The sequence below is a fragment of the Dendrobates tinctorius genome, unplaced genomic scaffold, assembly GCF_039654945.1.
Source record: "Dendrobates tinctorius isolate UK_male_01 unplaced genomic scaffold, ASM3965494v1 ptg000144l, whole genome shotgun sequence".
Classification (NCBI taxonomy): domain Eukaryota; kingdom Metazoa; phylum Chordata; class Amphibia; order Anura; family Dendrobatidae; genus Dendrobates; species Dendrobates tinctorius.
Window position 1 is genome coordinate 13,997,750 of NW_027361811.1, and position 24,908 is coordinate 14,022,657.

Consider the following 24,908-nt stretch of genomic DNA (forward strand, 5'->3'; position numbering starts at 1 on the left):
CTTTGATTGACAGTCAGGCAGCTACTTCTCCATCTCACCGCCCTTCCCTAGCTGCTTGCCACTAAGCTCCTCCCCGGCCCTCACGCTATTGGCTGTTTGCTGCGCCCTGCTGTCCGGGTGGAAGGCTTCCCCAGGAATGACAAGGGGAGAGCGCTGATTGGTTGTGGCGGTTAGTTTACGTCATGACCCCACGTTGGGTCAGCAGTGATGCGATTGGCCGAGACTCGCCGAGCCTAGCATGGTCTGGGCGGGGCTGGGTGCTGGTTAGCTGGAGGAGTGTGAAACCGCGTGTTAATGTAACCAGTTGTGGAGAGGAGAGGGCGGCCCGAGTCGTTTGTGTCCCGTCTCCGCCGAGGCCTGGATCCCGTGTGAGGCATCTCGTCTGCACCACGCCCGCCCGGGTTTCATGTGTTGAGAGGACTTGTGCGGTTTCCGTGGCCGGAGTCTTCGTCCGTCTGGATGTTTCCGGATTGCGCCCCCCGCCGTGTGCACTGACCCCCGGTAGTTGGGGACCCCCGCTCGCTGCCCGCCGCCTTGTGGATCTATCCGCTGAGCATTGCCCCGGACATCGTTGGAAACTTGGCCCCGGAAAGTTTGGCCCCGGGCGCTGCCCCAGACAAAGGACGCGGCGCTAGGATGCTGGCGGGCTGGGCTCGGCGCCTGTAGCTCTCTGCCCGCGCACTACTGGCCCCAGCACGCTTCCTGCCGCCACTGGAGCCGAGAATTGAGCTGCCGAGGGGTAAAGCGGCGGCTGGGAGAGCCATGTTTCCCCAGAGCAGACACCCGGTGAGTGCTGCCATCTGCTGCTGTGAGGGGCAGCCCACCCACCATTAGTGGGCACTTCCTGGTTGGTGCCAGGGTCTCCCTCAGGCTGTCCCCACGTGGGGAGGGCTCGGCCCCCTGCCTCTCTGCTGCCCCCTGGTGCTGGTTGTGGTGTGCATGGCTGCCAGCTCTCAGTATTGGGCATCTCCTGGGGCCTGGTGGCTGCCTCCAGAGAACAATAGACTGCACCTGGCGTGTGTGGATCATCTTGTGCTTCTGGTGTGGATTTATGTCCTGTGATGGGAAGGTGCAGCCCACCTGCCAGGGATCCTGATGCTGTGTGGTCCCTGGTGGGATGTGAGGCCTAGCAATGCCTTTGGGCCCCCCGCAGTAGCTGTGAGGGGGAATGGCAGTGGTCGCTCTTCTATGCGCACGGTATGGGGTGTTAAAATTTAGGATGGGGATGACTTCCATGTTACTTCCCTTGTAGATGAGGCCTCTTGGCAGGATCTGCGCTCATTAAAGACCCCCATAGGCATGGAGACCAGTGGCAGCTGAACTTGCAGGCATCAGGCTATTGTGTATGGTGGGCCTCCTGACTCCTCCAGCACATGTCGGGGAGATAAGGTTCCAGGATGTCCCTTTGTTTCTCTGACATGAGCCCCTGCCAGATGAGTCTGGCAGCGTCTCTGGTGGAGCATTCGGGAGAGAGCAGCCGTTGCTCATCTACTGTGTCATGCTTTCTCCTTCATACATGAAGCCCAAGGATAAATGCCATGGATGTAACTGTGCAGTGGTCCCGGGCATTCCATGGCCCATCGCATGGCTGTGACTTCCTGAGACCTGGCAGGGTGGGGGCTGCAGGTGAGGTCCTGGCTGGGGGGTGGGCACGTTGTCGCACCTCCTCCTTCCGCAGAACAATATTGGCTATGTTTGCTGGTGATATGTTTCTCCTGGTGTTGGATGAGTTAATCAGCATTCCTGCTTTGCTTGGCAAGTCATATGGAAACATTTCTTGGTGGCTTCTATGAGGCCGTTGTGGGAATAAGACTGCAGGGTATTATGTCTGCATTGCCTCCAGTATCATCCAAGTGGAAGCTGGATTGAAGTTTTTGTTTTAATATTTAATTTAATTCCTGTCTTTTGGTTCCTTAGACGCCGCACCAGGCCGCAGGCCAGCCTTTTAAATTCACCATCCCAGAGTCTTTGGACCGGATTAAGGAGGAATTTCAGTTTCTCCAAGCGCAGTATCACAGGTGAGTATCTAAAGGGAGGCGGAAGGGTCTTTACCTTGGTGTGTATGTGATCTACCATACAAAGGCTTAACGTGACGGCTCAATGTTGGCAAACGTCTTAAATATCTGAAGCAAATGCCATATTTAGTGCAAAGTCTTTATTTTATTCTGTATGCATGGGGATCCCACCTCACAGTGAGGTCCCACAAACGTGTAGGTGCCATGTCAGTCCAGGTGAGACGTCATCTAGCGTTATTACTCTGGTCATATGGTGGACGTTGCTTCCATGGAATCTGGATAGTGTGGTTTTGGCAGCAGGGCACAGAAAGAATTTGAACAATGTGGAAGTATTTTGACTTTTTTTCACATTCTTTATATTGTTTAAAAAAAATAAATAAATATCCAAATACAAGAAAATCTTCTGGAAGGATAGAGCCTCCTTATCAGAAGTATAGCTAAGGCTGTCCGTTATAGATCATGGAGCTACGACGGTATATGTATGGACGTTGCAGAGGTTATTCACTCCCTGGGTATTGGGCTGGAGAGGTGGCCCGAAGGTGTCAGCCATAAAGTACTGGAATTGCTAGAAGGCAAGCTTGTCATACAGATCTGCACCTCCCTTCCCTCCTGCATAATGAGTCATTGGGAGCACAAGTTTGTGGTTCTGGTAGAGATGTTGCTCTAGGGCTTGGCCTAAACATATATAATATAACATATATGTCTTAGTAGCTGCTGCAATTGGAAAAAAATATATAAAAATCTATTTTAATTGCAGCGCTGGATTGGTGATGCTAATCTAAGTTTCCTGTCCCTAGTCTTAAACATACCAGTAGCCGTCTTTATTTATTGGCGCCGCTCTTGTGACCTGCATATCGTTCCGGTGTTTGCCGGCTGATTCAACAGTCACAACTCTATGTAAGCCTGAGAGCCAGAAGCGATGCTCTCCTAGCCTTAAGGCCCCGTCTCACATAGCGAGATCGCTAATGCGTCACCGACTTTGTGACACAACAGCGTTCTCGCTACATGTGACATGCAGCAGCGACCGGCCCCCCTGCTGGATATCGCTGATCGTGCAGGAATGTCCTGGGCCATTTTTTCGTCATCGGAGTCCTACTGGCCAGCACGCATCGCTGTGTTTGATCGCTAGATCGTTGCTGCGTCGCTGAAGAGATCTGCCTGTTTGGCAGCTTACTAGCGATCATTACTACGCACCAGTGATCCCTACCAGGTCGTATCGTTGGGATCGCTGGTGCGTCACTAAGAGAAACGGGACCCTTACACTGAGAGCTTGAAACTGTTACCTCAGACTTCCGGTCAGTCAGAAGTTGCGGTCACAAGATGGCAGAGTGGGACCAGTGTGGCTCCGAGAAGAGTTAAAAATGGCGGCTGGCAGGTATGATATTGGGGTCAGGGGCCTTACATTAGAATCCCCACTGCAGGGCTGCAATTACAAAAAACCCACTGGAGTGGGGCTTTAATATGGTCTTGCACATTACGTGACTGTCTTTCAAGCCTACTAATTTGGACGATACTGGCCAGCCATCTGCTGTTTATAGGAAGTTTTCTGCCCTCTAGTGCCAGGTCGTGTTCAGTGGCTCAGGGAAGAAGGTTGGGTTAACGCACCCAATAATTTGATTCTAAGGGAAGAGAAGTTGCTGACACCGGTTCAGTGGCTGTCTGCTGCTCTCTGCATTCTGATCTATAGCTGGGTTGAATCTATTTGCAGGATCCATCGCCCAAGTTGGCATTCTGTGGTCGCTGGCCTGGAACCCAGAGAACCTTCTCTTACCTGACAGCATCCACAGCTCTTGCTTTGATTAGCCGGCGTGGCGTTATTTGATTCGCACCGAGTGTGCACATTTGGGTGAAAGATTACTGCCATCAGCCGGGGTCACACTTACGAGTGCAGTGCGAGAAACTCGCGCCTCAATACCCGGCGCTGGCGGTTCGGACCGGAGCGTTCAGCTGCATGTAAAGACATAGAGCCGCAGCTCCGGTCTTGAGTGCCGGTGGAAGTGCTGGGTATTGAGGCGGGTTTCTTGCATTGCACTCGTAAGTGTGACCCTGGCCATATAAAGTGTATAGCGAGTGTTAGGGAAGCATTCCTATATTTTCCCAATTTAGTAAAATAAAGCACCAATATTAAAGCAAAAATGACCATATAAGCAACAGACTTCAAGCTGCTTATAGTTTTCCCTCTTGCTTCATTGATGACATGTGTAACTGAATGCTGCAGTTCTCTGTGTCCCCAGTAGGTGGTGATGCTCATCAGAGGTACCATTGTTTTCAGCCTGGTTTGTCCTGTACAAATAAAGTTGTCTCGCTCTCCTCCCCTGCTGTGTGTTTTCTACCTGCCTGAGAATTGTCAATATTTGCTCTTCATTTTGTAACAAAATCTTGCCTGGAAAACAGCAGATGAGCCTGAGCTGTTTACCTCCAGGAGCTGCGGAGCAGTAATCAGGCTGTTTAAATAGTAAATGAGTTACTGTGTAGAGAACTGCTGCATAAGTGGGAGAAATGGCAGCGTGGTCTCCAAGAACAGTCCCAAGGCTCGCTGTCCCTGTGTCCTCCCACCACGAGGAGTGGAGTCTCTAGTGATGTAGCTTTTCGGCACCAGCTAACATAGGTTACGTTTTTTTTTTTCTCTTTTTTTTTTTTTTCTTCGGTGCATGTTTTTACATGCATTATTGCGTTTGTCTCTTTATTCATTATTATATCAGGTTTTAATAAGGCTGCTTTGTTTTTGGCACTCTTGGTACTGTATTTGCTTTTTGACAACTAAGTACCGTGCAGATTACGTGCGTTTGTACTGTTTCCGCAGTGGAAGGGCACTAATAAAACAGTTTTAAATCTGTTGTTTTTTGCATCTTATACATTTCTGTTGGAAGAATCCTCACATAAAACTTGACGTATCCGAAAGAAACATTGACCTATTGCAGATTTCATACCCGAGTTTAGGCTACATAAAGCGCAGTGGGCAGGAGATTTCACTGAACATCACCCACTTTGCAGGAACCATAATGGCTTGTTCACATGTTTTGCTGCGTTTTTTTTTTTTTTTTTTTCCCCCTGAAGAAAGCACCCCGTTTTACTGCACCATTGAAGTGTATGGAGTCTTTTGCACATACATCTTTTTCTTGCAGATTTGAAACTGTTTCTAATTTGCATTGTCAATTTTTCAACACTTTTGCAGCGTTTTTACCCATTCTTATGAATCTGAAAAAAAGTAACAAATTGTGTGGGGTTTTTTTTTTTTTTTTTTTTTACACAGAAAAATATGCCTCCTCAAACTCATTGTGGTAACTTAATCTACCTTTGCAAATGTTTCTGTGACCCCCTTTTATTTTATCCTGACTTTCAAAAATCCCAACCATGCTGCAGACGTTTTTTATCTTAATGCTGAGTCCTGACTCGCCCTTTATCATTGACCGCTCTGCCTACACTGCATAGGCAGGGAAGAGAGGCTCGAGAAAGGCTCGCACCTTGAGCCAACACGTTGCAGGAACCCATATGTGCTGATGAACCACTATTTTTCTTTTTCTAAGGAGTGCTGTCTTCATCTTTTTTGTATTAGGCAGGGAACTGACAATTACTTTGTGGATGGGGGTAAAGGGCAGGGTTCGCCAGACCTCATAAGTTTGACACCGCACTGAAGTTGTTGGCTTTGCTCCTAATTTATGCAGTTTTCAGATGGGGCTTCAAAAACATGGTTATTCATCTAGATTCATGTACTTATAAACATTTACTTCTTGAAAATGTGCTTTATTCCTCAGTATTTTTATCTTCTACAGCCTTAAGATGGAATGTGAAAAACTGGCAAGTGAAAAGACGGAGATGCAGAGGCATTATGTGATGGTAGGTTCCATTAGTGGCTCTTTTCATGTTGCTTCTTAGTTGTTGTAGTAGCATTCATTTTTCTTTGTTTTTTTCCCCCCCCAACAGTATTATGAGATGTCCTATGGACTGAACATTGAAATGCATAAACAGGTAGGTTATGGAGTTGGCGTGCCATTGTCTACTGTTCGTGCAGTAATTTTATCAGTTATATACTGCTGAAAGGGAAATTGTTTGAGATCATTTATGTAAGAACTTGTTAGGCTTTTATCTACATATTTTTTTTTTTTTTTTAACTTTTCATAGCGTTCTCTTGCTCGTTGGCCACATTCACACATCCATGTGTCGGTCTGTGAAGCACAGGTCTCTAATCCAAACTCAACAGCTTCTTGGGCACACATAAGATTGTCGAGTTCGAGTCATGAGACCCTCGACCGGTTCCACACTGATTGTGACACGGATGTGTGAATCCAGTCTTAAGAGGACCTATCGGCTCTCTTGACATGCTTTAGTAATGTATTACCGGTCTTTAAATCTCTGCATTGTCACTCCTCGTTTATTCCTTTGATAAATTTTCTATAAATTGACAACTAGGTATTTCCAGTTTGGGGGCGATGTATGATGTTGTCCAACATGTTGCTATAGCAGACTATTTAAGGACACACATGTTTGACAAAAATTGTGCTCAGAATTGACAATGTATTCATAAATTTTTAGGAGTAATAACTGTGGAATGGTTCTTGAAAATAATTTCTAGAATAGCTTTTATTGGTGGAAATAAGAAATTGAAAAGACAGATATGTACAGAGAATTTTATCTGCATGTATTCCTGTAGGAATTAAGTAAGTTTGTGTGATATGTATCAAGCTTTAGTGACTGGGGGAAGAAGAGAGAGCAGTGGAGATAGTGGCGCGGTATGTGAGCGAATGTCATAGACTGCAAGAAAGAGAACTATGATATGCCATGGACCTCTATGGCCCCCACCCTGGATATGCCCCATCCCCCCCATCCACCTTCCCTATGCCATGGACTTCTATAGCCCCCATCCTGGATCGGCCCCTATCCACTTTCCCTATGCCATGGACTTCTATAGCCCCCATCCCAGATCTGCCCCCACCCACCTTTCTTACAGCCCCTTCCCAACATCCCTACAGTCCCTCTCCCTATTCCCTTTTGTACTCTTGCTTTGGCAAGACTAATGTGTATTTAGTCCTGCCAATAAAGCTTCTTTGAATCTTGACTTAAAGAATGGATGGCACATGTGGGACACTTGATGGGGGGAGGGGGGTTGTCCTCTACTCTGACAACCTGTCTCAATGAGCATGTTTTGTCCTCAGTCAAAAATACAATGCAGTGCCGTTTCAAGGGCACGTGATCCCTGCGTCCAATCAGTGCTGGCTTCTCATCTCCACCTTTGGTCAAATCTGACATCAAAGGCCGCTCACTTCCTCTTGATGTCTGATGTGTCCGAAGGGGGGGTTAGAGAATCCAGGGGGGGTTAGAGAATCCAGCGGTGATTGTCATGCCAGCCCTGCATCCAATGTGGTGAGAGCCCTGGGAGACCGAACCGCATCTGCACTGGAGGTGGGTGAAACATGCTGATTGAGATGGGTTTGTATGAGTAGTGGACAACCCTTTTTAAGGTAGCAAACGTGTATTCATGTCTGCTCTTACCTGATGACTACTTAACATGCTGAACTTGATACAAAGAAGCATCAACTAACTTACAAAATCTCGGCTTTGAAGATGTACAATTAGGTCGTTGGAATTGGAAACTTGAGGTATGAGCTTATGGTTTGCGTGTTCCCATAAAATTCTCACTTATGACCACGATAATGGTGAATAAAGAGAGTATTGAACTGGAACAAGGCACTAAGGGCCTCCTAAGAGAAGAGCGGCTAAATGATTGCTCAACCCAGAGGACCCTCAATTGAGCTCGTATTGTCTGCCAAAGAAAGCATTAATGGCAGGGTGTAAGTATTCAGCAGATATGCTGACGCTCACTTTTTCATCAAGATGATGGTACAATAAGTCTTTAAGAAATCGATTGCCTCTTAAAAAAGATTATCATTAGATGAAGTTGCACAGTTGGACACATTTCAAAGTGCAACAATACACTTCGTGCTTGATGTATATGTGCTACTCCGTCTAAAACTCTTGTTTCATTAAATTAAAGAGCATGGCTGACCGACCAGGGCACAGTAGAGAAATTGATTAGTTCAGGCTTTGGGTCTTGAGTATATTCAAAGACCTTTAGCAGGCAATTGTAAGGAGCTGAGTTACTGTGGGGGGTTTCTTAGTCTATATGTGGCTGTAGGGTAGACATTAGCATTCACATGTCTCCTGTAAATGGTTCCAAGAAAGCTGCTTTGTTCATTGCCGAAGATCACATGGGTTCTTGTGGCAAGGATTGTGTTTCCTCCAGTGTAACACGTGTGCATCTTTATAGGGAGAGATATAAAATCTATTGTGACTGGCGATTGGCTTTATATTGGTATTTCTCATGGCATAAGTCAGCATGATGCAGTGCTTATGTCTTAATTGGGTCACAAGGTCTGCTATTTTTAGTGCCTGGTGTAATAACTAATATTCCCAAGGTGCTCTCTCCTGACTTGTGTATGGTGGGACTATGTAGCTCTTTAGTGGTCATTTATACCTTGCTGCATGTTCTGCACATTGAATTCTTAGAGCAGGCATTTGACTGGTGCTCATCAATAGTGTCAGCTTTTACCTCTTTATCCTTCAAAAACTAGCGCTTGAGATGGCTTTTTTTTTTTTTTCTTCGGTTGTAGCCATTAATAATTGTAAGGAGGCATTTGGTAGCTAGTAATCACAATTCTTATTAAAACTGGTGACGTGTAGACCCCGGGGTGCAGGCAGGCTCAAATTGATGCTTTTTGCTGACTGATCACCAGCATGGCCTAAGTGCTCATTATGTTGTAGAGAGGGCCTTTGGAGCACTCGTTACGTTTGACAGGAATTCTCTCTAGGGGAAAACTGGGCATTAGCTAGACTCCTGACAGGCTGAAATTATTCCTGCTTTATGGCTTATAACCAAATGGTAGCAAGGAATCATCTGGGGACGCAAAAAATGTCATTTCTGACAACATCTTTGTTACTGGGAGATGGGAAGAGGGGCAGATGAAATCCGTAGAGACAGCGTTAACATTCTTACGCCCTGAATGCTGTGTCGATGCTTCGCGTACATTTTGTGAAAGCCGCCTGACTACTGTCATATCTTAGCACTGTGATGCGTGAATGGAATATGTACTTGGTAAATATGTGCAGAGACATAGTATGTACAGTATATATATATTTTCTATCTATATCCTTCACCAGCTGGTTTCTTTGAATGTGCTTTACGATGGCAGTGCATGTTGCGGCTAGCATTTGTCTGCGGTATTATATAGTGCCTGTGTAATGCCACATCCTGAAAGAGGCTTTAGTGTAAGATGAGTCGTCCCCCCCCCCCCCCCCCCCCCCCCCCGCATGGTCAAGTGACCCCAAGGAGATTGATCACAGAGCCTATTGAGGAACCGTAAAATTGTCCTTGGAAACAGTATTCTCTCTAGCTGAAGTGATAGATCAGGGCTTTGTTTCTCTATCTGAATAGGCATGATGTTTAAGACCTGCCCTGTAATAAACATTTTACATGTCCCTGTAATTTTGACCCTCTAACCACCTGCTTTTTTTTAACCACTGTTTTCTGGCATGAACAAGCCACTGCAGAATTCTTTTTTTTATTTTTACATTTTGCTTACTACAGGCAATGTAAGTCTGTTACCTAAAATAAGACAGTGCCAACCCCCAGAAACAGTACCATGGAGAGCTGTCCACGGACTATCTCGTATTGCGGCTTAGGCCCCTTGAATGTTGTAGGGGTAATTTTACTTTTTCACAGTCCGCTCCCCCTTTTATAGAACACGACTGACCATTTTGTATGGGGAAATTGCAGTTTATCACTTTTACACACGTAGAAATTCTAGCATTTTGAGTTTGAGCTGCTTAGCATCTAAGTTATGGTCAACATTTTTTCAGAATACAATTTTGGTGCTTATCCGTGCAGTTTTTAAACCTTAGGGGAAAGACTCGTTCACCGGTAAACCATAAGGACCTTTAAAGAAGTTTTTCACTATTTGGACACCTTCTTGTCATACCCTAGGCTTGGCCCCAATAAAATAATAAAGCTTATACTTATCTCTTGTGCCGTTCCCTTTGTGTCCGTCACTGTGTCTCCTAGAGCTTTGGTACGGTGTCATGACACTGGCACCTAATCAGCGCTGGTGTCACTGTCTCCGCCTTTGGACAAATCGAACATGAAGAGGATGTCCAGGATCAGCTGATCAGACTTCCTCTTCGTAGGCTTTATTTTATGGGGGCCAAACATTTTGATCAAGAAGGGGTTGTCCTAGTAGCGGAAAAGTTTATAACTCTGGCTTATTTATTCTGCCATCATAAGAAATGGTTGTCCGTGACCACCGTTGTTAGAAGTGTTACGGTGCTTGTCCTTTATTCCGTCTATTACAAGACGTCAGAAAGGTGAGCTGTCAATATATTGGTGAATGTAAGGAAATGCACGAGCTTTGGAAGCCATTGGGATTTCCGGCCAATACATTGAAGCACACAGGCAGGCTGCTAAAACCACTTGTTTAACAGTTTGGAAAAATCCATACCAGTCCTGTCCATGCAGTGCTATTTGGGTGGCATGCCATATCTTTAATGTTTGCTTTTCTTCTATATGAAAATGAAGATTAAATTAATGCAGGAGAAAACAAGTGTTTGTTGTGGTTTTTTTTTTTTTTTTTTTTGTTTGCAGCACTGAGGCAGGTAAAGGGATGCCACTTCTCGTGTATTTCATGACAAGCGTTTGCTATACCAAAAATCTTACTCCAGTACCTGACTGGATTAGGATTTTTGGGGAGGCGCACATCACTCATCAGATGCTCCAGATTCATGAAGAGGTGTGGAGTGGTTTGTGAATCGAAAGCGTCTGACTCTAGCAGGACCCTTCATCAGGATCAGCATGAACAGTACTGGTCTTGATGAATCTGGCCTATGGCGTTCGTATAAATTGTTTCTATTAGCTTACTGGAGAAGCGGCTATAGGGAGAAAAAATGTTTCATTCTACCTGCTGCTGTTCGCTTCCAGTCCTCGGGGCAGTGCAGTGAAAAATGTCACTAAACACTATACAGTGAGCACATTATAATCACTCTCCTGCACACTGACTGTTCGCTCTGCAGGTGACCGGTTACCTTTAAAAATCTATAATGCATCATTAAAGTCATATCAAGATGTAAAAAGTACCGGTATCTCATGTAAACTCATAAACCGGCTGAAAAGAATATAAAGAAAAAATTATTGACAAACTCAGAACTTTCAGTGCGACTTTCACCCTTCGTGGCTCAATGTGTGGTCTCAATCCACTGTTTCAACAATATTGGCAGCCATTTTTCTGACTCTGGGAATTCGGTGGACATGCCATGTGGCAGACATCATAGTATTTTTCAGTTTACACTTGTCCCCACTTCAATGAAAGAAATGGTTTTTCACTGTATATGGGGACTACTTATGTAAAAAGTGAATTTGGCGCTAAGTGTCTTCCTGTCTCTTTATGATAAATTTGTATTGTCACCCTTTGGCGCCTAGTTCTCGGAATAACGTGTTGGGGAATGATGCTGTTATTTGTAAGTTCAGCTGTCTACGGGAGCAGTTAAGCGCTGATTATCTGTATTGGTTTGTGTGGATTGTTTGGTCTCTACCACTTGGGGTGATTGCCAGCCACTTATTAATGGTAGGATTCTGGTATGTGCTTCTCACTTAAGTAGTCATGCTGTCATCTGTTGCTAATTGTAGCCTGTAGTATTTTTATGCCATGACTGATGTCTATGAGCCAAAGGTTCACTTTGTGACAGCATGACACCTGCTTGATTGCTGACACTTTCATGTGCTCAGTTAGTGAAAGTATTTTGAGTAATGCCAAATTGGCTTTTTTTCCCTCTCCCCTGACCCTCACAAAGTTTGAGCTCTATATTGTGAAAACAGTGTGATGTCTCGCAGACGTGTCAGGCACTCAAGGGTTATCATGTTTCAAACTATGGTTAAAAGTTCTGACATGCTAAAGATGTACAAGAGCAGAACTGGAGGGCCTGACAAGGGTCTCCTGCTGCCAATTGGCTTCATGTCAGCAGCAGTTACAGCTGCTAGTGAGCTGGACATCATGCTCTCTAGTGCTGGAGACCACATTTAGGACTTGGAGGCTGAAAAACGCTCACTTGATAGTGTTGCTCTGTGCAATTTTAAGAGAATATTTAGCAAAAACCTATTTTTGTACAATATTTTTTACTGTCAAACTTGGCCTACAATCAGCATCGCTCACAAAATGGTTAAAAGGTTTAACACTTGCATGAGCTGCTGTTTTAAATAGTCTATGGTCGAGGGGTGCAAGAAAAAAAATTGTAGATATTATATATTTCGGTATATTTTTATTTTGTACATTTTTACTTTTGTCTTTCGAGAGTCTTGAGACTTGTCAACATCCCCAGAGGGATATAAACTGTTAATGTCTGGTATTAGTTGTCCAGAGCTCTTAAGAGTTGTCCCAAGAGCAAAATACGTTTTAATCAATAGTTCTTGAAATAATTAGTTCCACGATTGATGTGTTTAAAAAAGCAACAACAAATGTTCATGTGCTGATATATTGTATATGGGGACTACTAATGTGCCCCTGCTGTGCACTGTGTAATGACTACATCTGACAATGCAAGGGACATGGTCTGCACATACCACAGCTCCTTGGCAGGGGAGGAAGCAAATGAGTACAGACAGCTGATACTGTGAGGTAGAACCTTTTACCTGCCTGCTTTATCACATGAGTGTTTCTGCCACATCTCCAGCCCTCTGAGCTCCTCCTAAATCAAGTCAGTAACATATAAGCTCAGAGGATGCTGGAATGCATGCTCCACTTAATTTATGATGTTTGAGACAGCAGAAATATTCACTCCTGTGATAAAACAGGCAGGTAAATGCTACCTGACATAAAGCCGCACACTACTACTATTTCATCTGTATAATCAAGGCCAGGTATTGTGGTATATGCAGACCATGTTCCTGTGTTGGTCAGATAAAGTAGTGGCACATTTATAAGATTCTCAATGCATAACTTTTTTTTATACATCCAGTTGTGGAACTTCTTACAAGATCTATTGATTAGAATGTACTTTATTCCTGGGGCAACCCGTCTAAGAGTACCGTTACACCTAGCGATGCACCAGGGATCACGACCAGCGATATGACGCGGTCAGGATCGCTGGTACATCGCTAAGTGGTCGCTAGTGAGCTGCCACACAGGCAGAGTGTGTTTGGTTGTATATGACTGCTGCAGAAGTGTGTGTATTGTGATGGAGAAGCTAAAATGACTTTCTGGGCATTATGGGTGCGCTATACTGGTACATGAATGGATGAAACAAAAGTATGTCGGAAGGGCAAGCAAAGATAACTGCTGCTAATCCCACATGCTCGCTGAGAGGCGGCCTCTGCAGTTTGTCATATCCCAGTTAATATGGCAGTAAAGAGGAGATGAATGTGGCTACTTTCCTAAGCCTTTTACTCAGGAGACCTGTAAATTTGATTGGCTGCTCCAATTCCAGCAGAATCATTCGATTTGAGAGCAATAGAGAGATAAGATATCCAATTACCCAAATGATTTGCAGGGTTAGCCAGCGTTGTCATGGAGACGTGAGTTGGAACAAATTAAATTTTGAGCAATAAAATAATTTTAAAGCTCATTTGGGATCGGAGAAATTTGGCAGTGGCATATACCTGAATTGATTCTCAGCTTGACATGCTGCTTGACATTGATATACTATAGGGACTGCGGCTTCCAGATCCATAGGCTTTTGCTTTTAAATGGATCACTTTCTTACTACTTCACAAACGCACCTGTCATTCACCTTTGCAGAAAGTTTGTTTTCTAATGGAAAAGGAAGTTTGTTAAAAAAAAAAAAAAAAAAAAAAAAAATTGTGAAAGTGTCATTTGGCTATGCGTTAAATATTCATGGCCTACCTTTTAAAAACTGGTTGGGGGAGGAGGGGGTGACGCTGCTGTGTTTTGTGTGGTTTCTTCTTAACCAATCAATTAACGGATTCCTGGTTTACATAATGAGTGCCAAGCATTTAAGAAGAGTGGCGTGGATTTAAAAAGGAAGAACGCTCAGCGCAGAGCATTCCCCCCCCCCCCCCCCCCTTTCCCATATGTCTGCTGTTAGACAGATGGAGATGAAAATTGCTCTGAGGTCAATAAGCCATTTGCAGCGTTCTCGCTGCCTTCAATTTTTCTCTCATCCGCCACACAGATTATCTCAAATGATTCAGTAATGACAAAAAGTGCAACATTGACCTTTATTCCTTTGTGGTTTACAATGTTGCATAGTATAAATGGCAGGAAGTCCATTTTCATGTCTAGTAAGACTTTTGAGCTCTTGAGCCAGGCCTTTTTAACCCCATGTCAGTTGCCGAAGGCCTGTTGTGCCGGTACTCCATGTAGGTAGAGCTTTTTTTTTTTTTTTTTTTTTCCTTCTTTTCCTCATCAAGCCTGGGTGTTTTCTTGTCACTTGGGTTTTTGGTAACCATCTTTCTTTGTGGTGGTGGTGTATTTTTATTATTGTTCAAGACATTGAAAGGTTGGTCACTCCTTTTTTCTTTTTTTTATGGCCTAATTTAAAGATGGACCATCACCTGTTACTGGAGCTGGATGGAAGTTCTTCGATGCTGCCTGAAAATCGCAGCTCTATCGTTTCTATAGTGGCCGCAGTTGGCTCTGTAGTGTCTGGCAGTAGATGCTTTGTGTTCTGGTAGCATCTGAGAACTTCAAGCCAGCGCCAGTTGTCGCCCTCCACCGACAAAACATTGAAGGCCTTTTCTAAGGATAGGACATGAATAAGAGAAGTCCGTCCCTTAAGTGTCTGCCTGCTGAGTGGAGACTGTAGGACATTGTATCCTTTTGGTGGCACTGTAAAACATGCATTATGCTACTGACAGCTGTGTGCGTATCTCTTCCAGAACAGGTCCTGCGTAACTTGTGCATGTTTGGGAACATCTGGGTTGGCAGCATAGTAAATGCTTGTGGGTGGCTGTGATCAGCATTATGCAACAACTGTGTATCACTCTGATGGTCAGCGGTATAAAAGTGTGAATACAACAGAGTTAACCCATAGCAAATAATTGTATTTTTACATGCATAAATGCACATGCTAGCAGTTTTAGTTCATAGAGAATCTAACAAGGAAAAAAACAACTTTGTGTCATCCCCCCCCAATTTTGGTAGGTTCAAAATGGCTGTATGGACTTCAGTGGGTGTCCTAATTCTGTACCAGAGTTGGCATTGTACTGTAATGTGTCCATTAGGCCATAGATCGGGGGGAGGGGCACTTTGCAAAAATTGCATTGAGTGATGCATCTGTTCTCTTTTCCAGTGTTGACCATTGCAGTGCTTTGACACATACAATATACTTTTTAATAGTCAAATTAAAACCCCTTCCAGTCAGTGACAGGTCAGAGTTGTAATGTAATGTTTGCCAATAGTAGGCACCAAGTTTCCCTTTGCAGGGCACCATGATTTCTTCTTGCTAATCTCAATGATGCTTAGCATAGGAGGACCGCCCTTGAACAGAGGGCACTGCTACCCAGCTTGTCATTTGCAAATAAACCGTGGTCATCATTCAGATAGTGTGAACCAATGAGTGAGGTTGTGTTGCTGTCCTTTCATAGGCTGTACACTTGAGCCAGCTATTAAAAATGAACACACTCGAGAGCGAGTCGGCATTAAGAACATAAACAATTAAGGGCTCTTGAGTTGTTCTGAGAGCTGCCATACAGATACAAGAGCCTTTTTCCTGACATTGTAGGCTGTGGTTTATGGTGCCAAAGAACTTGGACAATTATTACTGTTCTGTCTGCCAGAGCTGCTTCAAGCATGAAGGATTTGGTTTATTCCTGCTTATCTTGATTTGCAGTGCCGAGTTCAATATACACGTTACATTGTTGTACTCTGGATGTAAAACTACTCAAAATGCAGCAGATACATACCGTAATTGCTGATATCCGTGACGCGTTGCACTTCTTTTTGCAGATTCTTTTGTCTTCTATGTATATGGTGGTTTGTTCTGTATCCCGTCTACATGCTTTTACTATTGGGGTAGCTTAAACAGGACCCGTTAGTAGGGCTAGGTCATGTGCTGGTTTTGCTTTTACTCTATTTACTCTGTATGCGCACGTATGCATGCACATACGCACACGCGTGTGAACGTGCACACACACTTTGTGGTAGTTGTTATAGTCCTTACCATGTTAGTGTTGTAGAGTAGCCTGAAGACATGTCCCAAAGATTCCTGTGAGCCACAACCCCTTGGTAAAAAATATAAAAATTAGCACGAAATAAAAAAAAATCTGCAACCTTATGATGAATTTAAAAATAATAAAATAAAAACAAACTGGCCTTGGTTGACATGTCCTTTTTAAAGAAGTGAATGTATATGCAGTGTGTTAAAATAGTTATTTTTTCCATGGTGCTGTACATGAGAAAGGGGGGGGGGGGGAGGGGGTTACATACAAAGTTATAGATCGTTAAAAGTAAACAAATTTATAATGACTGGTACAGAGGGGAGTGGACCCTGTCCTTGCAGACTTACATTTTATGGGATAGTGGGGAAGAGACAGAAGGTCAGGGGTGCAACAGCTCTGGTGGTTTTGAGGTGGCGGCTCGGGCGGTGGTGAGGTGGCAGAATGGTTATTGCAGGCTGTAAGCTTGCCTGAAAAGATGGGTTTTCAGGTTCCGTTTGAAGGATCCGAGGGTGGTGGATAATCGGACGTGTTGAGGCGTGGAATTCGAGGATAGGGGATATTCGGGAGAAATCTTGGAGGCGGTTGTGTGAGGAACGAATAAGTGTGGAGGAGAGTAGGAGGTCTTGGGAGGATCGAAGATTACGTGAAGGAAGATATTGGGAGATTAGTTCAGAGATATAGGGAGGGGATAGGTTGTGGATGGCTTTGTAGGTCAGTGTTAGTAGTTTGAACTGGATGCGTTGGTGAATTGGGAGCCAGTGGAGGGATTTGCATAAAGACAGGGGAGTAGCAAGGAGAGGGGTGGATTAGTCAGGCAGAGTTGAGGACAGACTGGAGTGGTGCAAGAGGGTTAGCATGGAGGCCACAGAGGAGAGTTGCAGTAGTCAAGGTGGGAGATAATGAGGGCATGTACAAGAGTTTTAGTAGATTGAGGGCTGAGGAAGGGATGGATTCTGGAAATATTTTTGGGTTGGAGGCGACAGGAGGTGGCAAGAGTTTGGACACGTGGTTTGAAGGACAGGGTAGAGTCAAGAGTTACTCCGAGACAGCGGATTTCAGGTGCGGGAGAGAGCGTGATGCTGTTTACCATAATAGATCGGGTAGGGAAGATACGTGAGAAGGAGGAAAGATGATGCATTCAATTTTGTCTACATTGAGTTTTAGGAAGCGAGAAGTGAAAAAGGAGGATATGGCTCATAGACACTCCAGGATTCTGGACAGCAGAGAGGTGACATCTGGGCCAGAGAGGTAGATCTGAGTGTCGTCTGCATACAGGTGGTACTGGAAGCCATGGGACTTTGAGTTGTCCTAGGCCAAGAGTATAGATGGAAAAAAGTAGGGGCCCCAGGACAGAGCCTTGGGGGACTCCAACAGATAGAGGACGGGATGAGGAGGTAGTGTGGGATTGGGGAAACGCTGAATGTGCGGTCAGAAAGGTATGAGGCAATCCAGAACAGGGCAAGGTCTTTGATGCCAAGGGAAGAAAGAATTTGTAGCAGTAGGCAGTGGTCAACTGTGAAGGCAGAGGACAGGTTGAGAAGGAGGAGGATGGAGAACTGTTTGTTAGCTTTGGCTGTGAGTAAGTCATTAATAATTTTGGTCAGGGCAGTTTCAGTGGAATGGTGGGGGCGGAAGCCAGATTGGAGGATGTCAAGGAGGACATTAGATGAGAGGTGGGAGGAAAGTTGAGAGTGGACATGCTGTTCAAGGCGTTTGAAAGCAAACGGGAGCAGTGATATGGGGCGATAGCTGGGCATAGCAGTTGGGTCAAGGTTTGATTTTTTTTGAGGATGGGTGTTATGGTGGCATGTTTGAAGGCAGAGGGGAAGGTACCAGAAGATAGGGATAGGTTGAAGAGATGGGTTAGGGCTGGAATGATCAAGTTAGTGAGGTTGGGGAGCAGGTGGGAAGGGATGGGGTCAAGTGCACAGGTGGTGAGGTGTGATTTGGAAAGGAGATGAGTAAGCTCTCCTTCAGTGATGCTGGAGAGGGAGGTTATTCCCCACAGTCTTCTCCAATATCCAGGGCCCATTCTGCACCTCTTCTGAGTGACGTCGCCACTCTTCAGTACAATATCCATTACTTCAATACATTGTTTTGTTTTTTTTTTTCATTCTTTTGTTAATTTTGCATTTTTCCTCTTTCTTCACCACAGACCGAAATTGCCAAGAGACTGAACACGATTTGTGCACAAGTCATCCCATTTCTTTCTCAGGAAGTAAGTAAAATGCTGGCTGCTAAAGTGCAATTATATGCTACTTCTCTGTTTGCAAATTAGTCAGCTTTACAATGTTAGTTTTATTGCATTGCATAAGTGTGAAGAACATCTGTTCTAGTTATGGTGTGTGGAGCTCCCTGCTTCTTTCCATAACAGATTGCAGGGCAGGCGATGGGAATGAGAATACAGGCGCTTCATATATTATCTAGTGCACTATTCTAATTGCTGCACAAAAGCAAGTGGGACAAACTTGAGGAATGAGACGTGCTTGTACGGAATATAAGGCTAATGCAAAACTTCAATGATTATTTAAGCTGTGTGAACCGAAATAGTGTAGCTCGTATGGCTGCCAACTCATTGATTTTATCTTTTTAAATATCTAAACTGAATAGGAATCCAATCATTTCCTTAAAGGGATATTCCATCTCCAACATAATATCCCAATATATAGTAGGCGTAGTAATATTGGCAAATACCTCCAGTTAGAAATTTAGCATAGTCCTTCTGATTTGCTGTGTCTTTCTTCATGTGCAGGCATTGCAGGACCTTAGGGTATCCATGGTTACAGCCACTAATATAGTGAGTTCACTAGTTGCTAGTGAACATAACCATGGATACCTAAGGTCCTACAATGCCTGCACATGAGGAAAGATATATTTTGATTATACCTACTACATATTGGGATTGGCTCTTAGAGATTCTAATGTAATGGAACCTGACATTGTGTTGCTGCCAATTTATTGGAGTGAACAACTGTTAGTGACTTTGATTTGCAACAAATTCATCGAACAACTTGCAACTTTTTTTCTTATTTTTTACATCAATGTGGCCTTTTCAGATGTTAGACTGATTCATGAAATGTGACATTGTGTGCAACTTTTCTCCCATTTCAATCTGAAGTGAGCTTTACATACACCGTTTTGGGACACATTTTTTACACAGTTTTGCAAAATATGCGACTTTGCTAAAAATGGTGGTAAAAACAAAAAAAAAATTTCCATGCTTTGCGCAAAAATGAATTCTGTGCGCCAATTTGATGCATTTGTTGCAAAAAAGCCACTGAAAACCACATGTCAAAAAAGTGACTTCAAAGAAAAACATTTGCATCTGTGTCCCCACATTGACTGTTGCAGCCAGATGCTATAGATGGTTCATGTTCCAACATAACGAAGGTTGCCTTATTTGTTTCTATAGTTTATTGGGTTCAGTAGAACATGAGATGTACAGGGTGGGCCGCCATGTATATGGATACACCTGGGTGGGCCATGTATATGGCTACACTTAAATAAAATGGGAATGGTTGGTGGTATCAATTTCCTGTTTGTCACATTAGTATATGGGAGGGGGAAAACTTTTCAAGTTGGGTGGTGACCATGGCGGCCATCTTGAAGTCGGCCATTTTGGATACAACTTTATAAATGGTCCACCCTGCAGCTTTGACCCTATTATGGCCATATGAAACTGTTTTTTTCCTCTCTTAGAACAGTGGGCCCCAACAGATTCCTGCAATGTAAATTAAGGATCTCTGCCCCAGTGCTGGCTCCTCACTGCTGCACAGATTTCTGTGTCTTGCGTGCTGCAGTGATGGCACTTGGACAGCTCCTCACCATTGCAGCTAATTGCTGAGCTCAGGGATTTGTGCAGTCTACGTCGACAGACATTGAGCTTGGGGATTAGCTGCATCGGTGATGTATGCTTTCGTTGAGACATCAATTCTGTAGCCAAATCACTGGGCATGCAGAGTGTGTTGGTGTACAATCTGGCTTTATTTTACGTTACAGAAATGCTTTTAGAACATGTTTAGTCTTATAAAGTGTTAATTGTGCCTCTCTTTCTAACAAGCAGTTCTCATGAATATGCCACGCAATACACGTGCAATATTTCTGAAGTCATTTTAAAGGCGTTGACCGGTTTAGAATGAAAGTCTGCAATCACTTTGTATGACTGCAGACTTGTGAATCCCCCTGTGTATGATGCACTGTGCGCTGCGAGGATTCACCGGTGTCTGCCTTGGGAACGGCGGTCAGGTATGTGATATATACACACTACCGATCAGAAACCGACTATTGGGCGCAGCCATGTTCAATAAGTGTTTTGAGCGAGGCTGCACCCACTAGACAGTTTTTGCTCGGTTGAATGCATATTGCATACTTGACTGCCGTTCCCGGTGCAGACACTGGCGAATCCTCTCTGCGCACACTGAGTGACTGCAGACTTGTCATCCTAGACCAGACAACCCCTTTAAGGAACTGATGACCATGCTATTAGACAAGCTTATTGGGTTTCTCCACTCATTCCAGACATACTACACACTTTTACTGTGTCTCTAAATCATGGCAAAATCTGTAATATGGTCACTATGTAAACACCCTTATAAAGGTTAAAATTCTTTGAACTAAAGCATGTGAAATTTCCTCTTGATATTTTTTTTTTTTTTACATTCTTATAGTTAAATATTATTTTGCTTCCCCCTGCAGCACCAACAACAGGTGGCTCAAGCTGTAGAGCGTGCCAAACAAGTGACCATGGCAGAGCTGAATGCCATCATCGGGGTACGTGGCCTTCCAGGTCTACCTCCTACAGTGTGTATAACCAGCTTTCTTTACTTGTTTAGTGTGTTATAATGTTCTGATTACTTGGGGACTCCTAACCTTTTTTGATTTAAGAATAAGTGAACTCCCCATACAGTCCGGTACTGTAATTAAACTATTCAGTGTAACTTATGCTATAATTACTACCAGTCTGTTCCGGTTTATTTCCATAGACTTCAGTACGTGCCCAAAAGTGTCATTTTGCAGTTAGAGGGGGGGGTCACTTAATTGTTAAAGGGCTATTCTGATGTTTATAATTCTTTTGTGGAACATGGCCCCCTCACCCCCCCTCCATTATCTCTAGAACCAGGCTTTTGAGGCTATATCTAGAACAGGGTAGAACAGGGGTCTTAACTAGAGTTGAGCGACTTTGGTCGGATCGGGTTTCGTGAAACCCGAATGAAACAAAATAAGTTTCAGATGAAACTCGTCCGACTAGAGCAAAACAAAGTCGGAGTTTCGTCCGAAACCCGACCCCAATGCAAGTGAATGGGAAATAAAAGTCGGACGAAACTCCGACTTTTTTTGCTCTAGTCGGACGAGTTTCATCTGAAACTTATTTTGTTTCATTCGGTTTTCACGAAACCCGATCCGACCAAAGTCGCTCAACTCTAGTCTTAACCCCTCTCTCTACTGCTGGTGAGACAGCGAATTGTCTTGACGCTTAAGCAGAGAATGAATGGAGAAGTGGTGACTTTCTATTTATGTAGGTGTTAAAGGGGTTGTCTGGTCTTCTAACAAGTCTCCAGTCCCTGACTGTGCACACTTTGGAATCCTTACAAAGTGTACACAGCAAACTGTCAGTATTCGCCAGAATTGCTGCCAAGAGCAATTTGCATGCTTCCATACACTTTCTGACTGGACATGAGCATACTCTTTATAATTCACTTATGTTGAGAGAGGCTAAGCACATTGAATTATTCAAAAGGCACACCTGCAGTCACATAACCTTCACTCTTGCTGGCATCACCAGAGTATCCTGACTGCATGTGGTGTGTGCGCACTGTAAGCAGTCAGAAGTCTACAGGCACATAGGTTGTGACAAGTATAGCGTGGCACTACCAAAAGGGAGCACAAGTAGGTTAACCCAAACTAATAATGTAACTTGGCACTCAACTGAGTGATCCTTTTATGAATGAGGTTTTTATTTATGCGCAGTCTTAGAAAAACGTTTCGGCCCACAACAGGCCTTCGTCAGTCCACTCTGCTGTCGCGGTGTAGTGAATAAATGTGAATCCACTAGAGTTTTTTTTGTATATAAATTCCTGCTATAGGGAATAATGCAGGTGTATGCTGTGCACTCCGTTAATGCTGAAATGTGCTCTGCTGGTAAATCAACCGGGAGTAATGCAGGTAGCGTTCAATAAAGAATCTATCCCTTTAGGTCAAAAATCGATTCCTTGAATTATTGAGGTACTTGGCCTGCTGACCTTGTCCGTATACGGCTCTTTATTTCAAGACCCATACAGGCAGGTATCGGGTATGCAGGGCTAAATGCTCTTTAGTCAAAGGCTGTCATACTAGCAGTGGATACCGCGTTTAGCCCCTCAAACCTGACGCCTACTTCTACATGCCCCATATGGGCCTTTGACTAAAGAGCATTTAGCCCTGCATACCTGATACCTGCTTATATACGCCCCGTGTGGGCCTTGTAATAAAGAGCCGTATACGGACAAGGTCAGCAGGCCAAGTACCTCAATTCAAGGAATCGATTTTTGACCTAAAGGGATATATTCTTTATTGAACGCTACCTGCCTTATTCCCGGTTGATTTACCAGCACAGCACATTTCAGCATTAACGGAGTGCACAGCATACACCTGTATTATTCCCTATAGCAGGAATTTATATACAAAAAACTTTATTCAGTACACCATGACAGCAGTCGGACTGACGAAGGCCTGTTGTGGGCCGAAACGTTTTTCTAAGACTGGGCATAAATAAAAACCTCATTCATAAAAGGATAATTCAGTTGAGTGCCAAGTTACTTTATTATACAGTCACATAGATTAACTGCAGACTCTTAGCAGAATACCCAGTAACCCCTTTAAGTGACTAACTTTGCTCAGCAATTTGTCACACAGCTGCCCTTCTCACTGGGGGGGATGGGGTTGGAGAAGCCTCATTCATGTGATGAGTTTGGGCCTGTGGATATGCCAAAAAGAGTCTAAAATCAGAATGCTATCATGCGTTCTTATCTTGGCTGCCGTTTTTGTCTTGAACACTGATAAATTTCTAAATGTGGTTGTTTTTTTTTTTTTTTTTTTTTATGCAAAAGGTGAATGAGTGCACTGAAGGGTTTAAGGCTGTTATGGACATTTCAATTTGTTGCTAATTGGAGGCATCTTGCAAAATGTGACCCTTACAAATGGTACAATGATTGTACTGTCTTGATACAGGCCTTTAAAACTGCAGTTTTTTGTGAAGGCTGTGACCTAATTTGGCACAATCGTGTTATAAATATTTTGCCCTGCATATGGTGGTCACTGTTACGGTTAGCAATGGTTGGTTGTTGTGGTGGTTGTTTTCGTTTTCTTTCAATGTAAGCAGTACTTTAAAGGAAATCTGTCACACACACACACACACACACACACACACACACACACCCCCTGAACGTATATAACACATTAATATGGGCATACAGGTAATAGAAATGTTACACTAGTCCTACCTGTCTGCCTCATTAACGGTCTTGTTGCTGAGAAATGTTAGTCTTTCCTTATTCTAATGATGTCTTCGAGGCTCTGGGGCGTCCGGTTACCTGGAAGAAATCCCTGCTTCCTCTCTTCATTGTAATACTACCCTCCTCCCATCAGCCTCGGTTGTTGCCCTGGAATCCTATGCCCTGCAATTCCTCCACAATACGTCCCCTTTCCTCCCTTCTGTGGGCGCTGCATCCAGGGATCCAGACTCCCTTTAAATGCAGTGGAGTTGACAAGATTGGCCTGGGAAAATTTAGAAGTTACTGAAGCATCAATGGGCAGTGAATGCATTTTTTAGATTTCTTCAACCCATTCAAAACATGTCCAAGTAATGGACGGCAATTTCAAGAAATCCATAAATGAAAGTGATTTTTAACTTATCTAATCAATTAAATACATGAAAATAATCAAATTTGTAAGATATCTTTATCAGAGAAATCGGTTTCATTCTCTGCCAGGACTGATCATTCATTCTCTGAATTTTCACTTAAAATCTGTGTTCACTGAAGATGGGTTTTACTTCTACTGAGAGAAGGCAATTGCTACTGATGAGAATCTCTTGAGGAGGGAAGAACTCAGCCTCTAGTGCCCCTCTTCTCATCCCCCCCCCCCGTGAATTGAGAATTTTGAAAATGATCAGTTGTGCCAGAGAGAAGCAAATTTTCTGATAAGATGACAAAGTTTCGTATTGCGTGTATTCTTGATTTATGTAGTACATTAAATCTGTTATTCTTGACTGCGCTTCTCACCATAGATGCCGATTGTAGTGACCTGTTGAAGCGCAATGTAAGCGCGAGACGATCGTCATCTGTACTTGCTCCATGGTTTTATCTGCCTGCTGTTGGTAACATGATGCTACAATAAAGGATTATTTTGCACGGGACGGAATGTGCCTATCCACTTCTCTATAGCTACCACTCAACCCCTTCGCTGAGCTGCTGGTTCCACTCAAGCAGCAAATTTCATAAATTTTCTCTTTCAGAAATTACTCTATGTATATCTGAAAGGACTTATAGTTGGCAAGTAAATCCTTCTGGGAACTTGCCTTACTGTAGCATGTTGCTGATTTTTCTGTTACTAGTAAGACCCAAAAAAGATTTCTTGCATTGCCAGGAGATTCGCACCTTATGGTAAACCTTTCCAGCGCAACGTAGATGTCCTTTTAGTCAAAACGTTTGCCAATGGGCAGTTGGGATAGAATTACAGGGCCCTGATCTCAGGATTTCTGG

The 24,908-nt window shown here is 43.9% G+C and overlaps 1 protein-coding gene across 13 annotated transcripts in view; it reads left to right on the forward strand.

Moving 5' to 3' along the window:
- Positions 1 to 232: 232 nt before the first annotated feature.
- TLE1 (TLE family member 1, transcriptional corepressor) overlaps positions 233 to 24,908 on the forward strand; it is a 56,464-nt gene continuing 31,788 nt past the window's right edge. For 2 of the 13 annotated variants that reach the window (XM_073546037.1, XM_073546039.1), the window contains exons 1-6: positions 234 to 786; positions 1,918 to 2,018; positions 5,789 to 5,852; positions 5,940 to 5,984; positions 18,326 to 18,388; positions 20,866 to 20,970. In XM_073546037.1, coding sequence (XP_073402138.1) covers positions 763 to 786; positions 1,918 to 2,018; positions 5,789 to 5,852; positions 5,940 to 5,984; positions 18,326 to 18,388; positions 20,866 to 20,970 — 402 coding nt within the window. In that variant the 5' untranslated portion in view covers positions 234 to 762. Of the gene's footprint in view, positions 787 to 1,917; positions 2,019 to 5,788; positions 5,853 to 5,939; positions 5,985 to 18,325; positions 18,389 to 20,865; positions 20,971 to 24,908 lie in introns of all 13 variants that reach the window. The other 11 variants (XM_073546036.1, XM_073546042.1, XM_073546038.1 and 8 more) reach the window with 8 other exon arrangements.